General features: G+C 33.6%; 1 protein-coding gene and 1 long non-coding RNA gene across 6 annotated transcripts in view; both read left to right on the top strand.

The window, feature by feature from the left end:
- LOC117335462 (oxysterol-binding protein-related protein 11-like) overlaps positions 1-14,476 on the top strand; it is a 58,040-nt gene extending 43,564 nt beyond the window's left edge. For all 5 annotated transcript variants that reach the window (XM_033895468.1, XM_033895467.1, XM_033895471.1 and 2 more), the window contains exons 10-22: positions 306-386; positions 1,546-1,613; positions 2,043-2,158; positions 3,971-4,107; positions 4,743-4,828; positions 4,982-5,063; positions 5,311-5,524; positions 5,945-6,055; positions 6,334-6,494; positions 7,045-7,164; positions 7,592-7,753; positions 11,044-11,109; positions 11,401-14,476. In XM_033895468.1, the coding sequence (XP_033751359.1) occupies positions 306-386; positions 1,546-1,613; positions 2,043-2,158; positions 3,971-4,107; positions 4,743-4,828; positions 4,982-5,063; positions 5,311-5,524; positions 5,945-6,055; positions 6,334-6,494; positions 7,045-7,164; positions 7,592-7,753; positions 11,044-11,109; positions 11,401-11,475 (1,479 nt within the window). In that variant the 3' untranslated portion in view covers positions 11,476-14,476. The remainder of the gene's footprint in view (positions 1-305; positions 387-1,545; positions 1,614-2,042; positions 2,159-3,970; positions 4,108-4,742; positions 4,829-4,981; positions 5,064-5,310; positions 5,525-5,944; positions 6,056-6,333; positions 6,495-7,044; positions 7,165-7,591; positions 7,754-11,043; positions 11,110-11,400) is intronic.
- Positions 14,477-15,690: 1,214 nt separating this feature from the next.
- LOC117335463 lies at positions 15,691-18,509 on the top strand. Its single transcript, XR_004534409.1, has 2 exons — positions 15,691-15,734; positions 15,870-18,509. It is a non-coding gene; the product is annotated as an uncharacterized LOC117335463 (long non-coding RNA).
- Positions 18,510-21,354: the final 2,845 nt, after the last annotated feature.

Raw genomic sequence — 21,354 nt, 5'->3', positions numbered from 1 at the left:
ACATTACTTTTATTATCTAAATTTATATTTAATTTAGTATTAATTAGAAAATACCCAGGTAATGTTATTCATAAATTTTGGAAAGCTATTTTTCAAAAGTTAGGGAAAGGTTTTCATTTCTTTTTCTTTTTGAAAATTTGCTGAAATATGTTTAAGTAAGAATTGTATAGAATTGATATACTAATTGTAGATGTATATTTCATTGTGTATGAAGTATTTAGTGCCTGTTAATGATGAAGTACCAATTATGTATTAAAATCAAGTTATGGAGACTTATATTTTTAATGAACTTTGTACCATTACAGGATATATTACTGATCAAGGCGACCTCCAACGCTACCCTTACCTGTCTATCACAATGCCTGAAGATGTTACAACAGCGACAGGTATGTTGTTAGCATGCACACCTATTATGTTGTTCCTTTCGGTCTTTCCCTTTAAAGCTCTTTTTATTCTTCCTTGTCTCAAGCTCCAATCTTCATGTTGGTCATTCTGAGGAAATTGTTAAATTAAGTACACTTTATCATAAGGCTTGCAGAAACTTATTATCCAGTATTTATGATATATAAAACTAGGTGGTGACAGATGTAGTCATCTCTGTGACGTTTTAGACACTTTCAGTCAGAATTGTAATTCCATTTTCAAGAACACCTAGTCCTTCATTAATAAGACAGTTATAATTGATGAGATCTAAGACATAGTTCCTTCAAAAATAGTTTGTATATCAAGTTTTCACTCATTTCCATTAGGTAAATGTTGAAAAATATTGAAACCTGAAACCTATACCAAAATGTACTGTAAAAAGTGTATTGATAGGGATTTAAGCTAATCATGCAGAGATATAAAATACTTGTTAATTTGAGATATTTCTTAAAAAAATTAGACTGAGTATTCTGTCTGGAGCCGTCTTAGTTGTTGTTGTTACAGGTTTCAGTAAATTTGTTTTGCTATTTTCCCTGTTGAATTTAAATGTCCTGCTTCAGTGAAGTATCATGTTTTTTCTATTTTTTCTGTTGCATGAAAAAGATTGCAAATATCCTTTTTTTTCAAAATCTTTTAGTCTACTGTAATGTAGATTGTGTAGAATGAGAACATTGTGTTGCAGTGTAGTCTTTAACAATACAGACTTATACATATACTGGACTTTTATAAAAAGAATAGAAAATTGTAGCAATTAAGATTAAAGTTAGCCTTCAGCATTCAAGTAATACAAAGTATTCTTGCCTACATATTGAACAGACTGAGTTATAACATATTCAAATCAATTTGTATAATATTATGTTATATTAATGATGTTATGTGGGTTCAGGTAGATAAACATTAACATGATACATGTATATACCTACAACTAGACATTGCTATGATGGCACATTCCTAACCTAAAAATGCTTAACATTCTGGTTGCTTTAACCAGGTAAATCCAACAGGTTATTGTTTTGTTTAGATTCATGATAGCCCATCACTTTTGTACATTCCTAACCCTGACAGAGTTACTGTATATAGCTTGCTGGCTTTCCTGACAGTCTTGTTTTGTCTCTTTCATAGGGAGCCTCCGTCAAACCTGTCCCTAATACTACCGCTATCAACTGGGGCGACCCTAACACACAACCAGTGTAAGTTTACATGTGAAAAACTGTCTTATCATCTAACCTGTTCTTTATCACAGAGCAATGTCAACCCTAACAGTGCTGTTCAACATTTTACGTATCTGAATGAGGTCATAACTCAGTGACATTACTATGAAAATTACGTCTTTAAAAATTACAGTTTTTGAAATTAAAAAAGAAAAAAGGATTGTGCTGGAAATAAGTTGAGTGTATTAAATGTTGTTTGTTGTATTTAAATAAAAATAACAAGTAAAGAAAATATTTAAAGAAGTTGGTAATCATATCAATACTTAGACTAAGCATGAATATACATAATTATGTAATCAGATGAATATCGATGGCCTGCCATATCATGTTTCTGATATTACCGGTAAGTGTATGGTCCCATGTAGATATTGATGGAACAGCATTAACCCCCATACTCCTTTACCACAGTAATACTCATGTGGCTGTGCCTAAAGCCACCAGTTCTGGGGGAGTGCCCTCTCCTACAGGAAGTTTCTCTTCGGCCACATCACTGCCATTTACATTGCCTGACCAAGTCCAGGATGGTAAGTAGTTAACCGAGCATTTCCTCAAGGTCAAAGGGTATGACCCTGGACAAAGGTTATTATTGAATTTCCCTTGGGTGAAGGTGGTTATGTTTGATATTGGAGAAGATCCATGAAGTCTGTAAATATCCCAATTGATCTCATTGTCAGTAGTTCAGATTGTCGTGGTGTTCAAACCATACTAACACTGTTAGGACTACAGGGACACCATACAGATTAACACATTTCACAAACACTTGGTACATAGTAACCTATTTTTCACAAAAAAATATATTTTGTTAAATATTTCGGGGTAAATAACACTGTATATAAAAAAGAAACAAGCATGCAAAATATATTTGTTTTATTTCATTTCCTTGTTATCTTTCATTTCAAAAGCACCTCTTGAGTATTCCCTGTTTTTGGCATGTTAGCGATTGATATATATCCTTTATTTCTTTACCCTCGGCCTGTATGTGGTACTTTGTGTTCCTGAGTAAGGAAGTCTTTTGATGTTTGGGATGAGAGACATCAGTATGGTATCAATATTATATGGATAGATTTTTTGTCATTAAAACAAACAGCAATTGGTTGTGTTTCCTTTGTCAAGAAAGAGTGCAAGTGACTGATACAATTAAGGAACAGACTGCCTGCAGTATTAGAGTGCTATTGGGACGGAAATGTGTCTCGAAAACATGACAGTTGACTTTCAACACTTTTACTGAAGAGTGAACTGTCATCAAAGCTAGGTCTTTAAAAGTCTTTGCTGGACAAAGGGAACAAATTGTCAAAATTTTTTAAAACACAGTTTTTAATTGCCAAAGAAGTGTATAGCTGTTTGTTTTTTTTTTTTGCTTTGGTCTCAAATTGTCTCAAGTCGCCAAAAGCGAAGTGCAGTTTATGTAATGTTTATCATATTTATACATGATGAATCACAGATTTAGGCTACCCTGTTATCAGTGTATAATAATATAACGTGATGTGGTATGATCAATCATCTATGTGCAGATTCCTATTGTTTCAGTTGTCACCTTTATGGTTTCCACAGTAACATGTTAAACAAATTCATGGAAACTTTAAAATCTTGTAGTCAGAATGCTGGTGTTTTGATATTTGAGTCAACTTCATTTATGTTGTTTTCATGAGTACTTGATACAAATATTTCTCTAATACTTTTTTAAAATTTACACAAAGTTTCATGAATATTTGACACAAAGTTTTCGTGAATAATTGAAACCCAAGATGAGCGATAAGCAGAAATTAACATTTATTTCGGATCTGTTTCATAGTGACGTACGAAACATATTACTTGTCAGACATTGGTCATTTTTACTCATCATAGCCTCACTGTAATGAAATGTATATAAACAATTATTACATCCTGCAAATATTAGTCTAAGAATACCTTAAGATGGAGATATTGAAGGAATAGGAAATTTTGGTATGTTACACAGGTTTAAAGACAAGAAGAAAAGGAGAGTTTGTAAAGCTAAATAAATTGTAATTTTCTGACAGCTTTAAATTGTAACTTTCTGACCAGCTTTAAATTGTAACTTTCTGACAGCTTTAAATTGTAACCTTCTGACAGCTTTAAATTGTAACCTTCTGACAGCTTTAAATTGTAACTTTCTGACAGCTTTAAATTGTAACTTTCTGACCAGCTTTAAATTGTAACTTTCTGACCAGCTTTAAATTGTAACTTTCTGACAGCTTTAAATTGTAACTTTCTGACCAGCTTTAAATTGTAACTTTCTGACAGCTTTAAATTGTAACTTTCTGACCAGCTTTAAATTGTAACTTTCTGACCACCCTGTGAATGTTTTGTATTGTCAGGTCCAATTAACCATGATGAGGAAGTAGAGGACAGTGCCAGCTACAGGGACACAGACCTTGGTAACGAGGTGGAGGAACACAAAAGTGTCATCCTTCACCTCCTCTCTCAGCTCAAACTTGGCATGGATCTTACCAAGGTCAGTATCCGTAAATTATTCCTAAGTCCGAAGTCACACATTTTTTGACATTGCGGAATTTTATATTAAGCTCCTTGAATATTTTGACATTTTTACCAGTACCCAAAAATATTAATACCAAAGAGTTCTGTTGCTTGGTACAAATAGTAAATATTACAATAACTCTGTAGAAGATACCGGTACATATATGATACTGGAGGTAAATAATACTGTATAGTTTGTATTTTTTGTGGCAGTGTTATATTGAATATTCACACATTTTTTAATAAGATATATTAAAATTGAAATCCAACGTTTTTTAATTAATATTGTGTAAAGAAATTCTCAGTACCAGACATTAGAATGGCTTTTTCAGACATAGGTTGGTGTCAACCAATCTTACATTTCCCATACTGAAACAAAGATACCTTGAAACTTAAAATTACCCATAAAATCCATGATGAAGCAATACTGATTTCTTGGTGTAATAATGCAAAAATAATACATTATCAAGATTGTGTTCAGTATTTTTCATTGTTCCCCAGGCTATTCTTTATGTTAAAAACTTTTAGTCTTCCATTTACTGACAAAATACTTCATGTAACTATATAAGCCTATGAAGGGTGATGAGGTAATATTAGTTTGTTTTCTTGTAGGTGGTTCTTCCTACTTTTATTCTGGAACGCCGTTCCCTACTAGAAATGTTCGCTGACTGTATGGCTCATCCTGACTTCTTTCTCAAGTGAGTAATAACACTTTGTGGATAACTCTTTTCCCTAATTACACGTTAAAAAATGAGGGATTGTATGATATTGTAATAGCATGTTGATAAGCTAGGTAATAAGATTTCATGAAGAATGATGAGTTGCTTCAACATATAAATTCTCCTTTACAGAATTGCTGACCTTCCAGATCCTGAGTCTCGGATGCTGGCTGTCCTCGAATGGTACCTCACGTCTTTCCATGCAGCCCGACAGGTAAGTGTCTGTAATAGTCTGACTTGCTCTACTTCCACTAGCAGCCATGGTGTAGATTAAGAACTGGTTTTCTTTATTAGATATAAAGTTTGCCATTGCAAAATAATTCTGTGATGTAAAATTTCCAAACAGATGCAGTTTCAGTTTTCATTTTTGCTCAGAACTTTAAACTTGTAGAATTAATTGTTGAATGGGTATAAGTTCCTTCTACATTGACTTTAAAGTGTTGTTTTACCTATTTACCTAGGGCTCTGTTGCCAAAAAGCCTTACAATCCTATCATTGGAGAAACCTTTCATTGCTCCTGGCGCTTACAAGAAAATAACAACAAATCTAGCCAATCAAAAAACACTTCTGGATCACCTGACCAGGAAAATCAGACAATTGAAAAGGAAGGTGAAACCTGTAATAAACCAGTTCAGTTGACATTTTGTGCTGAGCAGGTCTCACACCATCCCCCAGGTAAAGAACAAGATTTTTCAGTTTCATATGATTTGAAAAGATATTTCATCTTTATGACTCCATTTTAACATAACTAAGACTTGGAATGGATAAAACGTCACATCTCCGTCAGATTGTCAGCATTATTAGAGAGTGATTGGAAAGAAAATGTGTCATGTCAATTTGAAAGCTGACTTAACACTTTCATACCATCGCATCACAGCTCAAGTCGTTTGTAGTCTTTGCTTGACAAAGAAAACACATTTTGGAAAGCTTGCAGAGTTTTAATCACTGTTTGTTTTAAAGATAACATCTTTTCCAATCCCCCTGCTATACCTTACCCAGTAACTTTTCTCATGGATGATGATTTATGTAAATTCTCCACTTCTGAATGCTGTTGTATTAATGCAATTTTTGTAATTGTAATGTTTGTTTTTGCAGTGTCAGCCTTTTATTTTGAGTGTCCAGAAAAACAGATGTGCATGAATGCCTCCATATATACCAAGTCACGCTTCATGGGCATGTCTGTAGGAGTACAGATGGTGGGCAAAAGTAGGTTCTTAACTGTGTCACTTCAGTATAATATTAGCCTGCTCAGAGCAGACAAAATGTCTAGAGGAATGCTTATATTGTTTTACAATGCCTGGTTGGTCAAACATCATACAATTACATAATTATTGTCTTAAATTTTATCCTGTCTCTAAGACTGAGAACATATTCGATAAAAACCAACTACTGAATACAGAATGTATTTTTCAAATTTCTCAACCATTGTATTGCACGAAATAAAATTTACAGCTGTCTCTATTTGTCTGTATGTTGTGTTTCAGTATGTTTGAAGCTACTGCAGCATGATGAAGAGTATGTGTTTATGATGCCCAGTGCCTATGCTCGGTCTATACTCACTGTTCCCTGGGCTGAGATGGGTGACAAGATTACAATCAACTGTCAAAAGACCAATTTTGTTTCCAATGTCACATTCCACACTAAGGTATTACAGTATTGCTGTAGTATTGCAATCATTTGATGGCCAATCCCCACTTTAAATCCTTAGGCTGTGTATTACAATCACTTGATAGTCAGTCCACACCTTGAGTCATAAGACTGAGTATCGTAGTCACTTGATGGTCAATCCACACCTTGAGTCATAAGACTGAGTAGCGCAATCACTTGATAGTCAGTCCACACCTAGAGTCATAAGACTGAGTATCGCAATCACTTGATAGTCAGTCCACACCTTGAGTCATAAGACTGAACACACCTTGAACCATAAGACTAAGTATTGCAATCACTTGATAGTCAGTCCACACCTTGAGTCATAAGACTGAACACACTTTGAGTCAAAAGACTGTGTACTTGGTCCTCAAGTCTTATGATTGTATATAAAAAAAGGAAAATACAAATCAAACCAAAACTAAAAAAGAGGTGGAGGTTGATTGCTGTTAAAATGTATTTTTATGAAATTGACGACTTTTGTAGACATTTGGTTTGAATTGCCCTGAAGTTGTATTTGATTGGTCACCTGTTATCTTTATGTACAGCCATTCTATGGAGGGAAGCTACACCGGGTGTCTGCTGAAGTGAAGAACACCAGTCTCGGCACTGTCCCCTGTAAAGTTCAGGGGGAATGGAACAACATTCTCGAGTTCAGCTATGCAAATGTAAGGACATAAGTAGACTGAGTGGTGCTTTATGTACATGGAATGTCTTGTGTATAACTGTAGGGATAGGGATCATAGTTAGCTGATCATCGTCACACAAATGTTTGGTGTTTGTTGATTAGGGCTTTAACATATTAACCCATTTAAAATGGTCGGGCGACACAGAATAAAACCGTAATCAATGAATGCATGATGCTCACATGTATCAGATATTTGTAATGTTATGCATAGAGCTAAAATCTTTTTGGAATCTTCAACTATATAATTGAAAAAAATTCCTATCTAAACCTGTTCATTTTTATGTATATTCCACAAAATTTAATATTCTTTATTTTTTATTGCAATTAGGACAGTTTTATACATTTCATCAAGAAAGAAAAGATTTGTATGAGTACTGTTCTGAGTCATCACTTGTTTTTATGTTCAGGGAGAGACTAAAATTATTGATGTGAACAACCTAAACATACTCCGGAAGAGGGTACGACCGCTCGGTAAACAGGGAGACTATGAATCACGCAAGCTGTGGGAACACGTAACAAATGCTCTTAAAATCGGGGATGTAAATACAGCAACTGAGCATAAACACTTCGTAAGTATCCCTAGTTGTAAGATTTTAATTTGTAAGTATCCCTAGTCTAAGATTTTAATTTGTAAGTATCTCTAGTCTAAGATTTTAATTTGTAAGTATCTCTAGTCTGTAAGATTTTAATTTGTAAGTATCTCTAGTCTGTGAGATTTTAATTTGTAAGTATCTCTAGTCTGTAAGATTTTAATTTGTAAGTATCTCTAGTCTGTGAGATTTTAATTTGTAAGTATCTCTAGTCTGTAAGATTTTAATTTGTAAGTACACATGTATCTCTAGTCTGTGAGATTTTAATTTGTAAGTATCTCTAGTCTGTAAGATTTTAATTTGTAAGTATCTCTAGTCTGTGAGATTTTAATTTGTAAGTATCTCTAGTCTGTAAGATTTTAATTTGTAAGTACACATGTATCTCTAGTCTGTGAGATTTTAATTTCTAAGTTTTCTTAGTCTGTAAGATTTTAATTTGTAAGTATCCCTAATCTGTAAGATTTAAATTTGTAAGTTTCCCTAGTCTGTTAGATTTTAATTTGTAAGTATCTCTAGTCTGTGAGATTTTAATTTGTAAGTATCCCTTCTCATTTGGTTTATACATGCTTATGCATACATAAATAATGAATTCATAGTGTGATTGCCGCCGCCGGTGAATTTCGCAATCATTGGATTTGTTCTTGTACGCTTGCTGGCTTTACATTTATTAGGGCTTTTCACCAAATGGTGAAAAGACCTATTGTTTTTGTTCTGTTTATTATTATTATTACAAGCTTACCGGTTATAAGTATTTATATATGAAAGTATTTAAAATGTTGCCATATCCATCCACTTAAAGAATAGATATAAAAAGATATTGTGTGACCAGTAGCATTAGATTCTAAAACATTTTAATCTAGGGAAAGCATTGTCTTTCGTTGATATGTGCAGTATTTTTCAATCTATAGTTACATTATCTTTAACATTATAATATCTCTGCAAGAAGGTAGAAAATTGTAGTAATCAAGACGAATATGCCGTGGATAATATAAACATTTATTATGAAGTTTTTACGAAAGGATACGATCGTAACGTTGACCTGTGGTCAGGGTCAGCTGATCACGAGGAAAATAGGATCAGACCTGCATACCAGTCAATTTTAAACAAAGATGCACTGTACATGAGAAGTACAAATATTCTTAATAGAAAAATTCGCGGATTAGTAATTAGATCGACTATGGTTGGGTAGATGAATTATTATACGACCATATCTGTAACAAACTGTTAAACGAAAGTAGGTCTATCTCAACTAGGTAAAGCAAATACTGCTATTTTCGCAATAACTGTTCGTTTTACTTGATACGATAGCTATGAACAAAATAAGTGTTACCTTCCGTTGTATCTAAGCACATTAGTGTCTCAAAAAAATGCGAAAATAATCCGGTATAATGTTCAATGATCTTCTGTTTTTATTATCGTCATGCATATTTTCCGGGTCACATTCTAATAGCATGTGGGCTTCCGGTTACGTCATCAAATTCATTTCCCACGAATTTATTGGGAAATCTAAATCAACACTTGAAATGAATTAAATGAAATGGAAGAATTAAAAAAATGTCTAAATAGAAATATTGTGATCAGTATTTAGTGCAACATTAAAGTTTCATCGTAAATAATTGCAACGATTCGCTAACCCAGAGACCTATATACTAAAAGTAATTGAAATCAAATTATTCTAAAATTCACATTTTGTTTCTATTATAATCTTAGAATTTGTATCACAAGATCGTTTAGAAGCTTTGCAATACTAACTCTTTCAAACGCCCAGATGCTTTGATTTGAGCAAAGATGGCGACCTGAAGCTGTGTGGTGGTTTGGATTAAAATTAAATTGCGTATATTTCGGCAAGTAAACATCGTATAAGGTTCCCGTGTGGTCAGATCATCTAATTTTGTCATCATGTATTCTGAACAGTTGTTGTTTTGTCGCTACCGTCATTAACATAAAAATTCGGATTATTATATAAATACTTATTTAATTATTTTTCTGCACTCGATTTTGCGGAACGATTCACTCCGAAATGGTAGGAGGTATGACAGTAACATTTATCTTACATTATATGGCATATGGCAAAGGGGTGCAGTCATCTATTATTAAGTAGGTCAAAAAGCCAATATGGCCGCTATGACGTCATACCTTAAAAGTTTGATATGACCATAACTCGAAAACTGTTTAATCTACAAGGTTCATGCAATTATATAATATGTAGAATAATTAAGGGGCTAACTTTTTGCTATGCCATCTTAACACAAAATATGCCTAATTAAAAAGCTCGCTAAGGGGTCAAGTTCATCTACTTTTAGAAAATCTTCATTTTTCAATATTTTTCAAAACTTCTTTTGAAATATGATTCAGTATGTTATTCCAATGATTTTGATGTCTTTAGTTTTTCGGTAACGATTCACGTTAAGGCGGTATGCCACTTTGAATATTTCCATTGTTCTTTTTTTGCATCAAGACCATGCACATTTTAATTTTCTCCTCCAATTCCGCCAGTGCGATTCAGCACAAACTTTGACAACATCACTATGAGATTGCACTGACCAGGTTTTGATTTCTTGGGCTCGGTCCGAAATCCAATATGGCCGCCATGACGTCATATATTAAAAAAGTTTGAAATAGCCATAACTTAAAAAGCATTAATTTTACAAAGGTCATGTAATTATATTATATGTAGATAATGCCTAGCGCTAACTTTTACTCACCAAAAGTTTTTAGGTCAGAGGTCAAATAAAAGAGTTCGCTATGGGGTCAAATTAGTCTATTTTTAGAAAATCTTCATTTTTCAATCTTTTTCCAAAAAAAATTCTCAGTATGATGCAGCATGTTATTCTGATGATTTTGATGTTTTTAGTGTTTCGGTAACATTTGCCATTAACGCGGTACGAAATTTTCAATTAATCTGGCATCTGAGATATAACGTTAGTTGGACGAGGGGAGATAACTCGTACAATGTGCTGTACGAGTTACCTCCCCTCGTCCAATATCTGTTGAAACGTTTCATTTCAGATGCCAGATTAATTCAAAACTAGAATGTGGATGACCTATCAAGTGTTTTTAAATAGTTTTTTTTTACCTTTTGAAATACCAAGCCTTTAGGTCATTTATGCTAAGAAGGTGAAAAGCCCGTCAAATTGTTAGCCAACAATTTCTAGTTTGTTGTGTTTTTGTTTAACTGAAACTTTTCACAAAGATGTTAAACTTGTATTAAATATCTTAAATTTGGGTGGGTGACATGGAATGATCCCTCATGATTTTCTGTTGATCAGCTGGAAGAGAGACAGAGAGAAGGAGAGCGACACAGAAAGGAAACCAGCACTGATTTCCCTACTAAGGTAAGTAATTAATCTTCAGTCAGCTTTACTGAACTCGAGATAATATTAAAAAACAATGATTATTGAACTCTCGTTTTGTCATAAACTGGCTTAATAGTCAGTTATTTAATTTAATTCAGTTTTCATGTACAGTTATTTTTAATATAACCTATACAAGTTATTAATCTTTAAATATTGATAATAAAATGAAGTTTAAATGATTAGTGTCCTGATATGATAACTCTTTAACATTAAAAAAAGGTGACAATATTTTGTTTTCAAAAAAGTGCGACATGTTTTCTTTTCTTTCAGTATTTTCACAAAGTTGATGACGTCTGGACATATAACACTATGCTAGAAGAGGGGAATATGAATGGTTCTGCTTAACAAGGATAGCAAAACAGTGTTTAAGTGTTCGAATATCCAGCTAGGATGAGAGCATCTGCCTTTTGTGTAGTGTAAGGTCGTGGCATGGACATGCCTTTTCAAATTGCCTGCCAAGACGATAAACAGACTACTAAATTGACTCAAAGGAAAGGATGTATAATGGTTTAAAAAAATGTGTTATAATATATATTGTCAAAATTAATTATAATTGTGCTTGGACATGAAAGTGTCTGCAATAGAAAACTGTCCTGTGATAGGTATATTGTGATGAACAACTTCACTAAACTTTGTGATATCATTGTATAGCAGTTTACATGTGATATAGTATACACTGCTATGTTGTCATATAACGATTTAAGGTTATATACCTTGGGAAATATTCCTTTTCAGAAGCTATTACTCAACAATTACATTAAATGTCAAAACACACAATGTTAGAATTATGCAGGTGTTGCCTAATGATATTCTACACAATGAAAAAACATGTGATATACATTCAACAACCTTTGTCAAAAGTATCTATGTATGATGTTGCATACTGTGGTGTTTGAATGAGTGTGACAAAGACAATCAGGATGTGTATAACAGTATAGGATGGCTGTTACTTATGTAAATAGCCTAGGGAAGTACATTGTACTATCAAATCCACAACAGTGTTCACATTTCAGAATTATCTGATAAGCTGTGATGACTACGATAATTGCTTTTGTTGTGATGTAATGTTTTGGGACCAGCTGAAGTAATGGTCTACCTCAGATATTTTAAGGAAATATGTGGGGCTTTGATTATAAACCAATATACATATGATATTGTTATGTATATTGAAGGAAGTCTTTTATCTTTAATCATAATATTAATTGGTTGTAAATGATAATCCAAAAAATGCATATTCTGCATGGTTTGTCTCAATGCATCTGTTCTATGAAAAAAAGCCATATTTTTTGTGTACCTTAGACAGTTTTGACTGCAGATTATAAGATGGAAATGATATCCCACAAACGAGTTTCAAATTTTTAGCTCATCTGGCTTGAAGGGCTGGTGACCTTATGCCCTGGTGCAGCGTCTGTCCGTCCGTCTGTTGTCTGTCTGTCATCCGTCAACATTTGATTTAAATCCCTACTAGTCCTGAATGCAATTTTATGAAATATGGTCTGGATTATTATTTGACTATGAGGTATAAACAGAGGGTGTGGTCAGGATCATTATTAGATTAAGAAAATCCAATATTGTATAAATGGGTTAATAATTTTGACCCAGTTAAAAAGTAGGAAAATATTTGAAATATAAATTAAATTAAGCTATTTTGCCACAATTACTGAAATATCCAGGTGAGCAATGCAGGCCCTTTGGGCCTCTTGTTTAAGTTTATTAAAGTTTAATTTAGTGTACACAAATTTCAGTGTTATAAAATTTTAACAGCTTAGCTATTGAATTGATTAAGATTACCTCTAATTGGATGTTGAATATTAGCTGTGATTTGCTTAGGACCACAGAAATTTACCAGTTACTGTATTTCCTGTTTGATTTTGAATTTTTTTTTCACATTAGAAACAATAATTATACAATAAATGAAGGCGATTTGTCAGAATTACCTTGTATTTGTCAGAATTATCTCCCCTTAACAAACTGTTCCAGGAGGTTTGTCAGAATTACCTCCCCTTAACAAAATGTTCATCAAGTGCAATTTATGTGTTAATGATGGGTTACAAGTATTAGCTTCCCATAATGCTTAGATGACTACCAACAGCATTATGTATTAGTAAGCAGTTATAGTAAAATTTGAGATAAATGGACGTGTTGAAATTTGCTTAGTTATGCTGAGAATTTATTTATAGATGTAATTTGGTGTTAAAGTAATCCATGAGCGAACAACTGTTGACCTGCTAGGTGTACATGTTGGTCAGGTGGTACTCTGGAGTTTCTCTCACGCCCATATCTCTCTGATTTTATTGATTTCCAACCATAAGCAAACAATAGTGCCACCATGTGTGCAATAGCAGATTGATGTCCAGCAATTTTGTTTAAACCATTCGGATCTCTCTGATTTTATCAACAACATTTTGTTTGCAAATAATTTCCCCATTGGTACCTCTGTGAATGGTGACATCAGACAGAGGTACCAATCACTGCATATAAATAATGGTAGCGAGCCAATCAAAGTATATAGACTATTTATATCCATGTGCAATCCCCACAATATGGCTGGTATAGCAACCAATTATAATGCTTTATCCTGCAACTGCCACCGCATTGTCGGAATACACCCACCATATATATTTTTGCTGTATACAGCAGTGACGGAAAAAAGCTGTATTTTGGAATCTTAGCATGTGTGTCAATTTGACTAGCCTACTTCCAAGTGAAACAACGTTTAAAAAGTGAACATATTTGAATTATAGTTGATACCGTTTCATTCCAAAATGATTATTTTTGATAACTGTTGCAGAATGAATAGAATACATGCACATGGTCAGTGTCTTAAATTATATGCTGTATTTTTGGCTCGGGACAGAAAGACAAAAGTGGCTCGCCAAGGCTTGCCACTTTTGTCTTTCTTTACCCTCGCCAAAATTAAATAAAATACAGCTTATATTTAAAGACACTGACCATGTATTCTCTATATCCTTGGATGGTAGCAATAATGCAAAGCAGATTTCTAAGTACTGTAGGTCATCAGTGTCTTATTCTCAGATATTTTAAAACTTGGAAGTTGTATTAAGCTAATCATATTCTGTGTTGTTTCAGACATATCTGAATTTATCAAATTATACAAAAAATCTGCCCGATTCCCATTGCATTGTTCAAAATGTTCACTTCTCAAAGATAATTATACTGTATAAACTGAAGATGTCAGTAGAGTTGTGCATCCCATGAGAACTACATTGTTGTGTGTGTATTGCATGATTGAGAAAATGTGACCATTGCTAACAGAATTCATTGTTGTCTTTCTGCACTAACACTTTTATACTACAAAGCATATAAGAAAACATGTGGGTATTATGAAAAGAAAACAATTATGCAATGAAAAATGTTATGTTTACATGTATATGGCATTGGTGCAGTTGTAGCCATTTCAATTTAAGGTGTCAGAATTGTAGTTTTACTTGTTATTGACGTAAGTGTTGTGGATCATCTAACATGTACAATATGATACATGTGAAGGCTGTTGTTGTTTTGTAATTATACTACCCATCTAAAGGGGTTATATATAAGTCACCACTTTGTCTGTGAGTTTGTGAATCAGTGCAAAGCTTGTCTACAACATATCACATGGACCCCTAAACAGAATTTGTTCATCAAACCTCACAATCAAGTTCTACACCTGGTAAAATTTTGGTGGTAAACAGTCAGCATTTCAATCAAAGATCACACTTGAACGCTGGATTAGGTCGGTAGGTCTGGGGAGGAGATATATCTATATGAGGTCATGCTCATATTGCTTTTAATTTGTTCCAATATAGCAGGTAAAGGTGTGACATGAATCACAAAGAAATGTTGAATACATGAATCACTAAGTAATGTTGAATTCATAAAACAGATTCTAACTTGATCGGTCATGAACCTTGAGTGATAAACTCCATCATAACAAGATTAATGAAACTCCGTATTGCCAACAAGGGTAATGCAAAAAAGAATGCAAGACACAACAAGTAGTTGCAATTCAGTAACTATCACCAATTGTCAAAATTTTAGGACAATTCTTTATTGTTGGTTGTTAGACTGTCACCACTCAAAATTACAGCCGAGACTGTCACCACTCAAAATTACAGCCGATTGAACTGTAGGTAAATATAGTTACATATACAGTGATCGCTAAACCAGACTTAACTGTTGATATATATGTATAAAGTTACAGGGATATCTAAGGCAGATCTTACTGTAGGTATATATACAGTTACAGTGATATCTAAGCCAGATCTTACTGTAGGTATATATAGTTACAGGGATATCTAAGGCAGATCTTACTGTAGGTATATAAAGTTACAGGGATATCTAAGGGCCAGATTCTTACTGTAAGGTATATTAAAGTTGACCAGGGATTATCTACGGCCAGATCTTACTGTAGGTGTATAAAGGTTACAGGGATTTTCTAAGGCAGATTCTTACTGTAGGTATATACAGTTACAGGGATATCTAAGCCAGATTCTTACTGTAAGGTACGATACAGTTACATTGTAATATCTAAGGCCAGAAAAATTTTTTTCTTAACTGTGCGGTATATATAGTTACAGGGATATCTAAGGCAGATCTTACTGTAGGTATATATATACAGGTACAGGGATATATAAGGCAGATCTTACGTAGGTAATACAGTTACAGGGATATCTAAGGCAGAATCTTACTGTAGGTATATATATACAGTACAGGGATATATAAGTCAGATCTTACTGTAGGTATATAAAGTTACAGGGATATCTAAGGCAGACCTTACTGTAGGTATATATAGTTACAGGGATATCTAAGGCAGATCTTACTGTAGGTATATAAAGTTACAGGGATATCGAAGGCAGATCTTACTGTAGGTATATACAGTTACAGGGATATCGAAGGCAGATCTTACTGTAGGTATATATAGTTACAGGGATATCTAAGGCAGATCTTACTGTAGGTATATACAGTTACAGGGATATCTAAGCCAGATCTTACTGTAGGTAGATACAGTTACAGGGATATCTAAGCCAGATCTTACTGTAGGTAGATACAGTTACAGGGATATCTAAGGCAGATCTTACTGTAGGTATATATAGTTACAGGGATATCTAAGACAGATCTTACTGTAGGTATATATAGTTACAGGGATATCTAAGGCAGATCTTACTGTAGGTAAATATAGTTACAGGGATATCTAAGTCAGATCTTACTGTAGGTATATATAGTTACAGGGATATCTAAGGCAGATCTTACTGTAGGTATATATAGTTACAGGGATATCTAAGGCAGATCTTACTGTAGGTAAATATATAGTTACAGGGATATCGAAGGCAGATCTTACTGTAGGTATATACAGTTACAGGGATATCTAAGGCAGATCTTACTGTAGGTATATACAGTTACAGGGATATCTAAGGCAGATCTTACTGTAGGTATATACAGTTACAGGGATATCTAAGGCAGATCTTACTGTAGGTATATATAGTTACAGGGATATCTAAGGCAGATCTTACTGTAGGTATATACAGTTACAGGGATATCTAAGGCAGATCTTACTGTAGGTATATACAGTTACAGGGATATCGAAGGCAGATCTTACTGTATGTATATACAGTTACAGGGATATCTCGGGCAGATCTTACTGTAGGTATATAAAGTTACAGGGATATCTAAGGCAGATCTTACTGTAGGTATATATAGTTACAGGGATATCTAAGGCAGATCTTACTGTAGGTATATATAGTTACAGGGATATTCAAGCCAGATCTTACTGTAGGTATATACAGTTACAGGGATATCTTAGGCCAGATCTTACTGTAGGTATATACAGTTACAGGGATATCTAAGTCAGATCTTACTGTAGGTATATACAGGTACAGTTATATCTAAGCCAGATCTTACTGTAGTAATATATATATATATATAGTTACAGGGATATCTAAGGCAGATCTTACTGTAGGTATATACAGTTACAGGGATATCTAAGTCAGATCTTACTGTAGGTATATATACAGTTACAGGGATATCTAAGTCAGATCTTACTGTAGGTATATACAGTTACAGGGATATCTAAGTCAGATCTTACTGTAGGTATATATAGTTACAGGGATATCTAAGACAGATCTTACAGTAGGTATATATACAGTTACAGGGATATCTAAGCCAGATCTTACTGTAGGTATATATACAGTTACAGGGATATCTAAGGCAGATCTTACTGTAGGTATATACAGTTACAGGGATATCTAAGGCAGATCTTACTGTAGGTATATACAGTTACAGGGATATCTAAGGCAGATCTTACTGTAGGTATATACAGTTACAGGGATATATAAGGCAGATCTTACTGTAGGTAAATACAGTTACAGGGATATCTAAGGCAGATCTTACTGTAGGTATATACAGTTACAGGGATATTAAGGCAGATCTTACTGTAGGTATATACAGTTACAGGGATATCGAAGGCAGATCTTACTGTAGGTATATATAGTTACAGGGATATCTAAGGCAGATCTTACTGTAGGTATATATATACAGTTACAGGGATATATAAGGCAGATCTTACTGTAGGTATATACAGTTACAGGGATATCGAAGGCAGATCTTACTGTAGGTATATACAGTTACAGGGATATCGAAGGCAGATCTTACTGTAGGTATATATAGTTACAGGGATATCTAAGGCAGATCTTACTGTAGGTATATACAGTTACAGGTATATTTAAGGCAGATCTTACTGTAGGTATATATAGTTACAGGGATATCTAAGTCAGATCTAACTATAGGTTTATACAGTTACAGTGATCTGTAAGGCAGATCTTACTGTAGGTATATATAGTTACAAGTACTGAAGCCAGATCTTACTGTAGTTACTGTATATAAATGTAATTAGGCTGTCAGGGATCTGTGTATCTTGTCTACTTTACACTGAAGGGATTTTAGATCCAATTTAGGTCAGATTTGACCGGATTTACAAAGATATAGTGATCAGTAGACACCCAGACAGGTTTGTCAGTATCAGGAAGGGGGTTTCTGTACCAGATTTTAATAGTAAAGTTTGATTTTGGAGAGTTAAAATGACCAATATTATACTGATAAATTCATAATTCATTGATTCACATGTTTCATGTGTGATTACAATAATAGCTTGTGAAGATGAGAATACTAAAGTTTTATTTTTGTTTCTCTCTCCCATATTTGGAAAAGTTTATGTTCTAAAGTTTTGTGTTCACATGTGTTTAGTATTGGCGTGTGTTGAGAGAACGATATGACTGACGATTGGATTGTACATGTATACAGAGTGAATGCCAATTCTGTATATATCATACATCACCCAAAATGTATACGGATAAAATAAAGTGTGAAATCTGTGATACCACAAACATGTATTTTTTTTTTTTTTTATAGAAGTGTAGTGGGACTGGAATGGGTCGATCATCGGTGACCAGGTATCTGCTAAAAAAAAAACTAAAAAAATGTGTTGGATTAAAGAAATACAGACCCATTGGAATCTAATTAAATGTAAGTGGATAAATAGTTCCAGACTATTTATATTAGATTCCAATGGGTCTATTTCTTTAATCCAACATTTTTAAACGAACATTAATGTTCGGTTATTGCCATCAAGAACTGGACTGAGAAATATGACCATATTTGGTAGCCACATTCACCAATACGCCATCTACTGTCTGTTTCAATGAAATATGGCTGCCCCCATTGCCTTACGCTTCAAATAATTTACTTACAAAAACACCTTCGTTTTATGTAGTAGTTTTACCGAAAATGTTGAAATGTATTCAGTAGATGTTTTCAAGATGCATACGATTTGAGAAATGCATAACGCTAGCGAAATGTGAAGACTGAATGAACCTGAACTTTACGAATAACTCCAGGTCAATATATTTATGTAAACAAATATTGCGCAGGCGCATTCGTCTCCGGATGTTTAGAAAGTTTTGCTCTTCCGTGTTCATTCCAAAACGGCTGACATTATAGCATCGGTCTGCAAATATGTCCGCGATTTACTTAAATGTGTATTATATATATTCTAGAATGTTACATCATTATCAACTAGATGAATATTTCTATAATTTAGAGAAAAAAATATATCAATAACGGCATACGAGACGATACATTGTATCATACTATAGGTTACTGTACTGCGTACAGTACATGTTTGCGAGAAAGGTAGATACTAGGTGGCATTTGTGGTCAGGGTGACTGGTCATAGCGTTAACATTGTCATCGATTTCCATATTCCATTTTCCTTTGACGAAAACGACCAATAAATCAAATGCAAATGATAATATCTTGTTTCCCATGTGCACGGGATTGGTTGTTGTAGGCGATACTTGGAACGTATTTACTGTTGTAAGGGAGGTAACTGCAAGATTACGGAAATCAAACGTTAAACCAATTTGATTGGTCGATTCTTCCATGACTTTGGCAGGGGGTTTACAATCGAAGTGACAGATAACTACGGCAATATATTCAGATGATATCAACAATAACACTTTTAGATACGTGTGGTCGGCAGTTGTCATGTTTAAAATGAACAATTATATAGCTTGTTTTTATTTCGGCAAAGTCGAGAATATTTACTGAAACGGACCACAGGTGAAGCAGACTTGGAAATACCGAAACGAAGAAAAATGGGGCTCAATTATAATATAAATTGGCATTATTTTCAGAGAATTGACCCACATATATGTTTTTCAATGCCTAATTGTATCATATGTAAAATATTAGAGGTTTACGAATTTTAAATTAATTTTTCATATGCGAATCGCGGCCCGATTGTCGTTAGAGTTGAATTACCGAAATGGCCGATAGTGGACCCAAATCGATATTTTTACGAAAGAATGGACCCAATATAGGATCTATTAATCTTTGGTGTGTGTATAGAGACCATATGCATTTTTTTCCTTTACCTGGAAGTATTTTGAAAGAATTTGCAAAATACCGAATTCACGATCAAATTTTCGATTGTGACGAACTACTGAGACGGTGTTAAGTTCATGTTAAGTCAATCTGATTGAAATCAGCTGTTACATATGTACACATGGCTACGTTTACTATGCAATACGCCTACGTATTTTTTTTTCAAAGACGGAAAACGGAAATCCGGATTATCTAAAAACAAATGCAAAAAGACTTGTGATATTCACTTAATTTAACATTCAGCCATTAATTGTTATTTGTAGTTTTATAACTTCTGAAATAGTTTGATCGATTCTCTGTATAATATTGCTGTGGAACTTGTGTTATTTTTCAAACAAATTCATTTTGATAATTTTTTAATTTAGAACGTTCATCAAGTCATGTTCAAGACTTGAAATTCTCGCTACACCATACTTCAAACACAGTAATCAATGAATTGATAAATTGAAAATTGAAGTCAAGCAAATGAGTTAATATTTACCTAAATAATTTTTCAATATACAACACATGTTCAGATGACTATTTGTGCCATGCTGTTACAAGATTTCAGTTATAATTCTAAAATTGAATTAGTATGTAAATATATGTTATACTGTCAATATCCACAAAGCGAGTGTAGTCTACTGTGCTCGGTCATGCCGTAGATAGCGGTACATATACGTACTGCTTACATCTCGTGCTTACTTGTGTGAACTATAAATCAATAACAAAAATGGTTCATATATTTCTATATATGACTTCACAAATTATGCGGTGTCTGAAGATCTGAATGAAGTGAATAAACGATGTATTAAATTATTTTTATGAAATATTCAAGTCATAGATCATTCTTTTTTTAAAAGTACTGATTTCAGGTCCATTTTGGTAATTCAACTATAACGGCAATTAAAATACTTCTCGTTTTTGTCTTGGGGATCAGTGTTATGGAGCCATTTAGTTATAAGCTGATCACAGACTAACTATACCAAATTTCATCAAAATCTGTTCATACCTATTCCCAAGTTATTGTATTCATATGGTCCAACAGTAATAAAACTACAAAGGGCCATAACTCTGTAACAAATGGATTGGCCCAATTATCAAAAATGTTTAATCTTGTTGATACAATGCTGCATAGTAAGTTTCATGAAAATCTGTTCATTTTTACTAAAGTTCCAATGGTAGTAAGAACACAAAGGACCGTAACTCTGTAAATAACAATCATATTAGTCCCATTGTGGAATATTGTCTGATTATATTGATAAAGGCTGCATACCAAGTTTCATAACAATCCATTCATATTTACTC

This window comes from Pecten maximus, chromosome 10 (assembly GCF_902652985.1).
Source record: "Pecten maximus chromosome 10, xPecMax1.1, whole genome shotgun sequence".
Taxonomy (NCBI): domain Eukaryota; kingdom Metazoa; phylum Mollusca; class Bivalvia; order Pectinida; family Pectinidae; genus Pecten; species Pecten maximus.
This window is presented reverse-complemented; position numbering and strand designations above follow the sequence as displayed.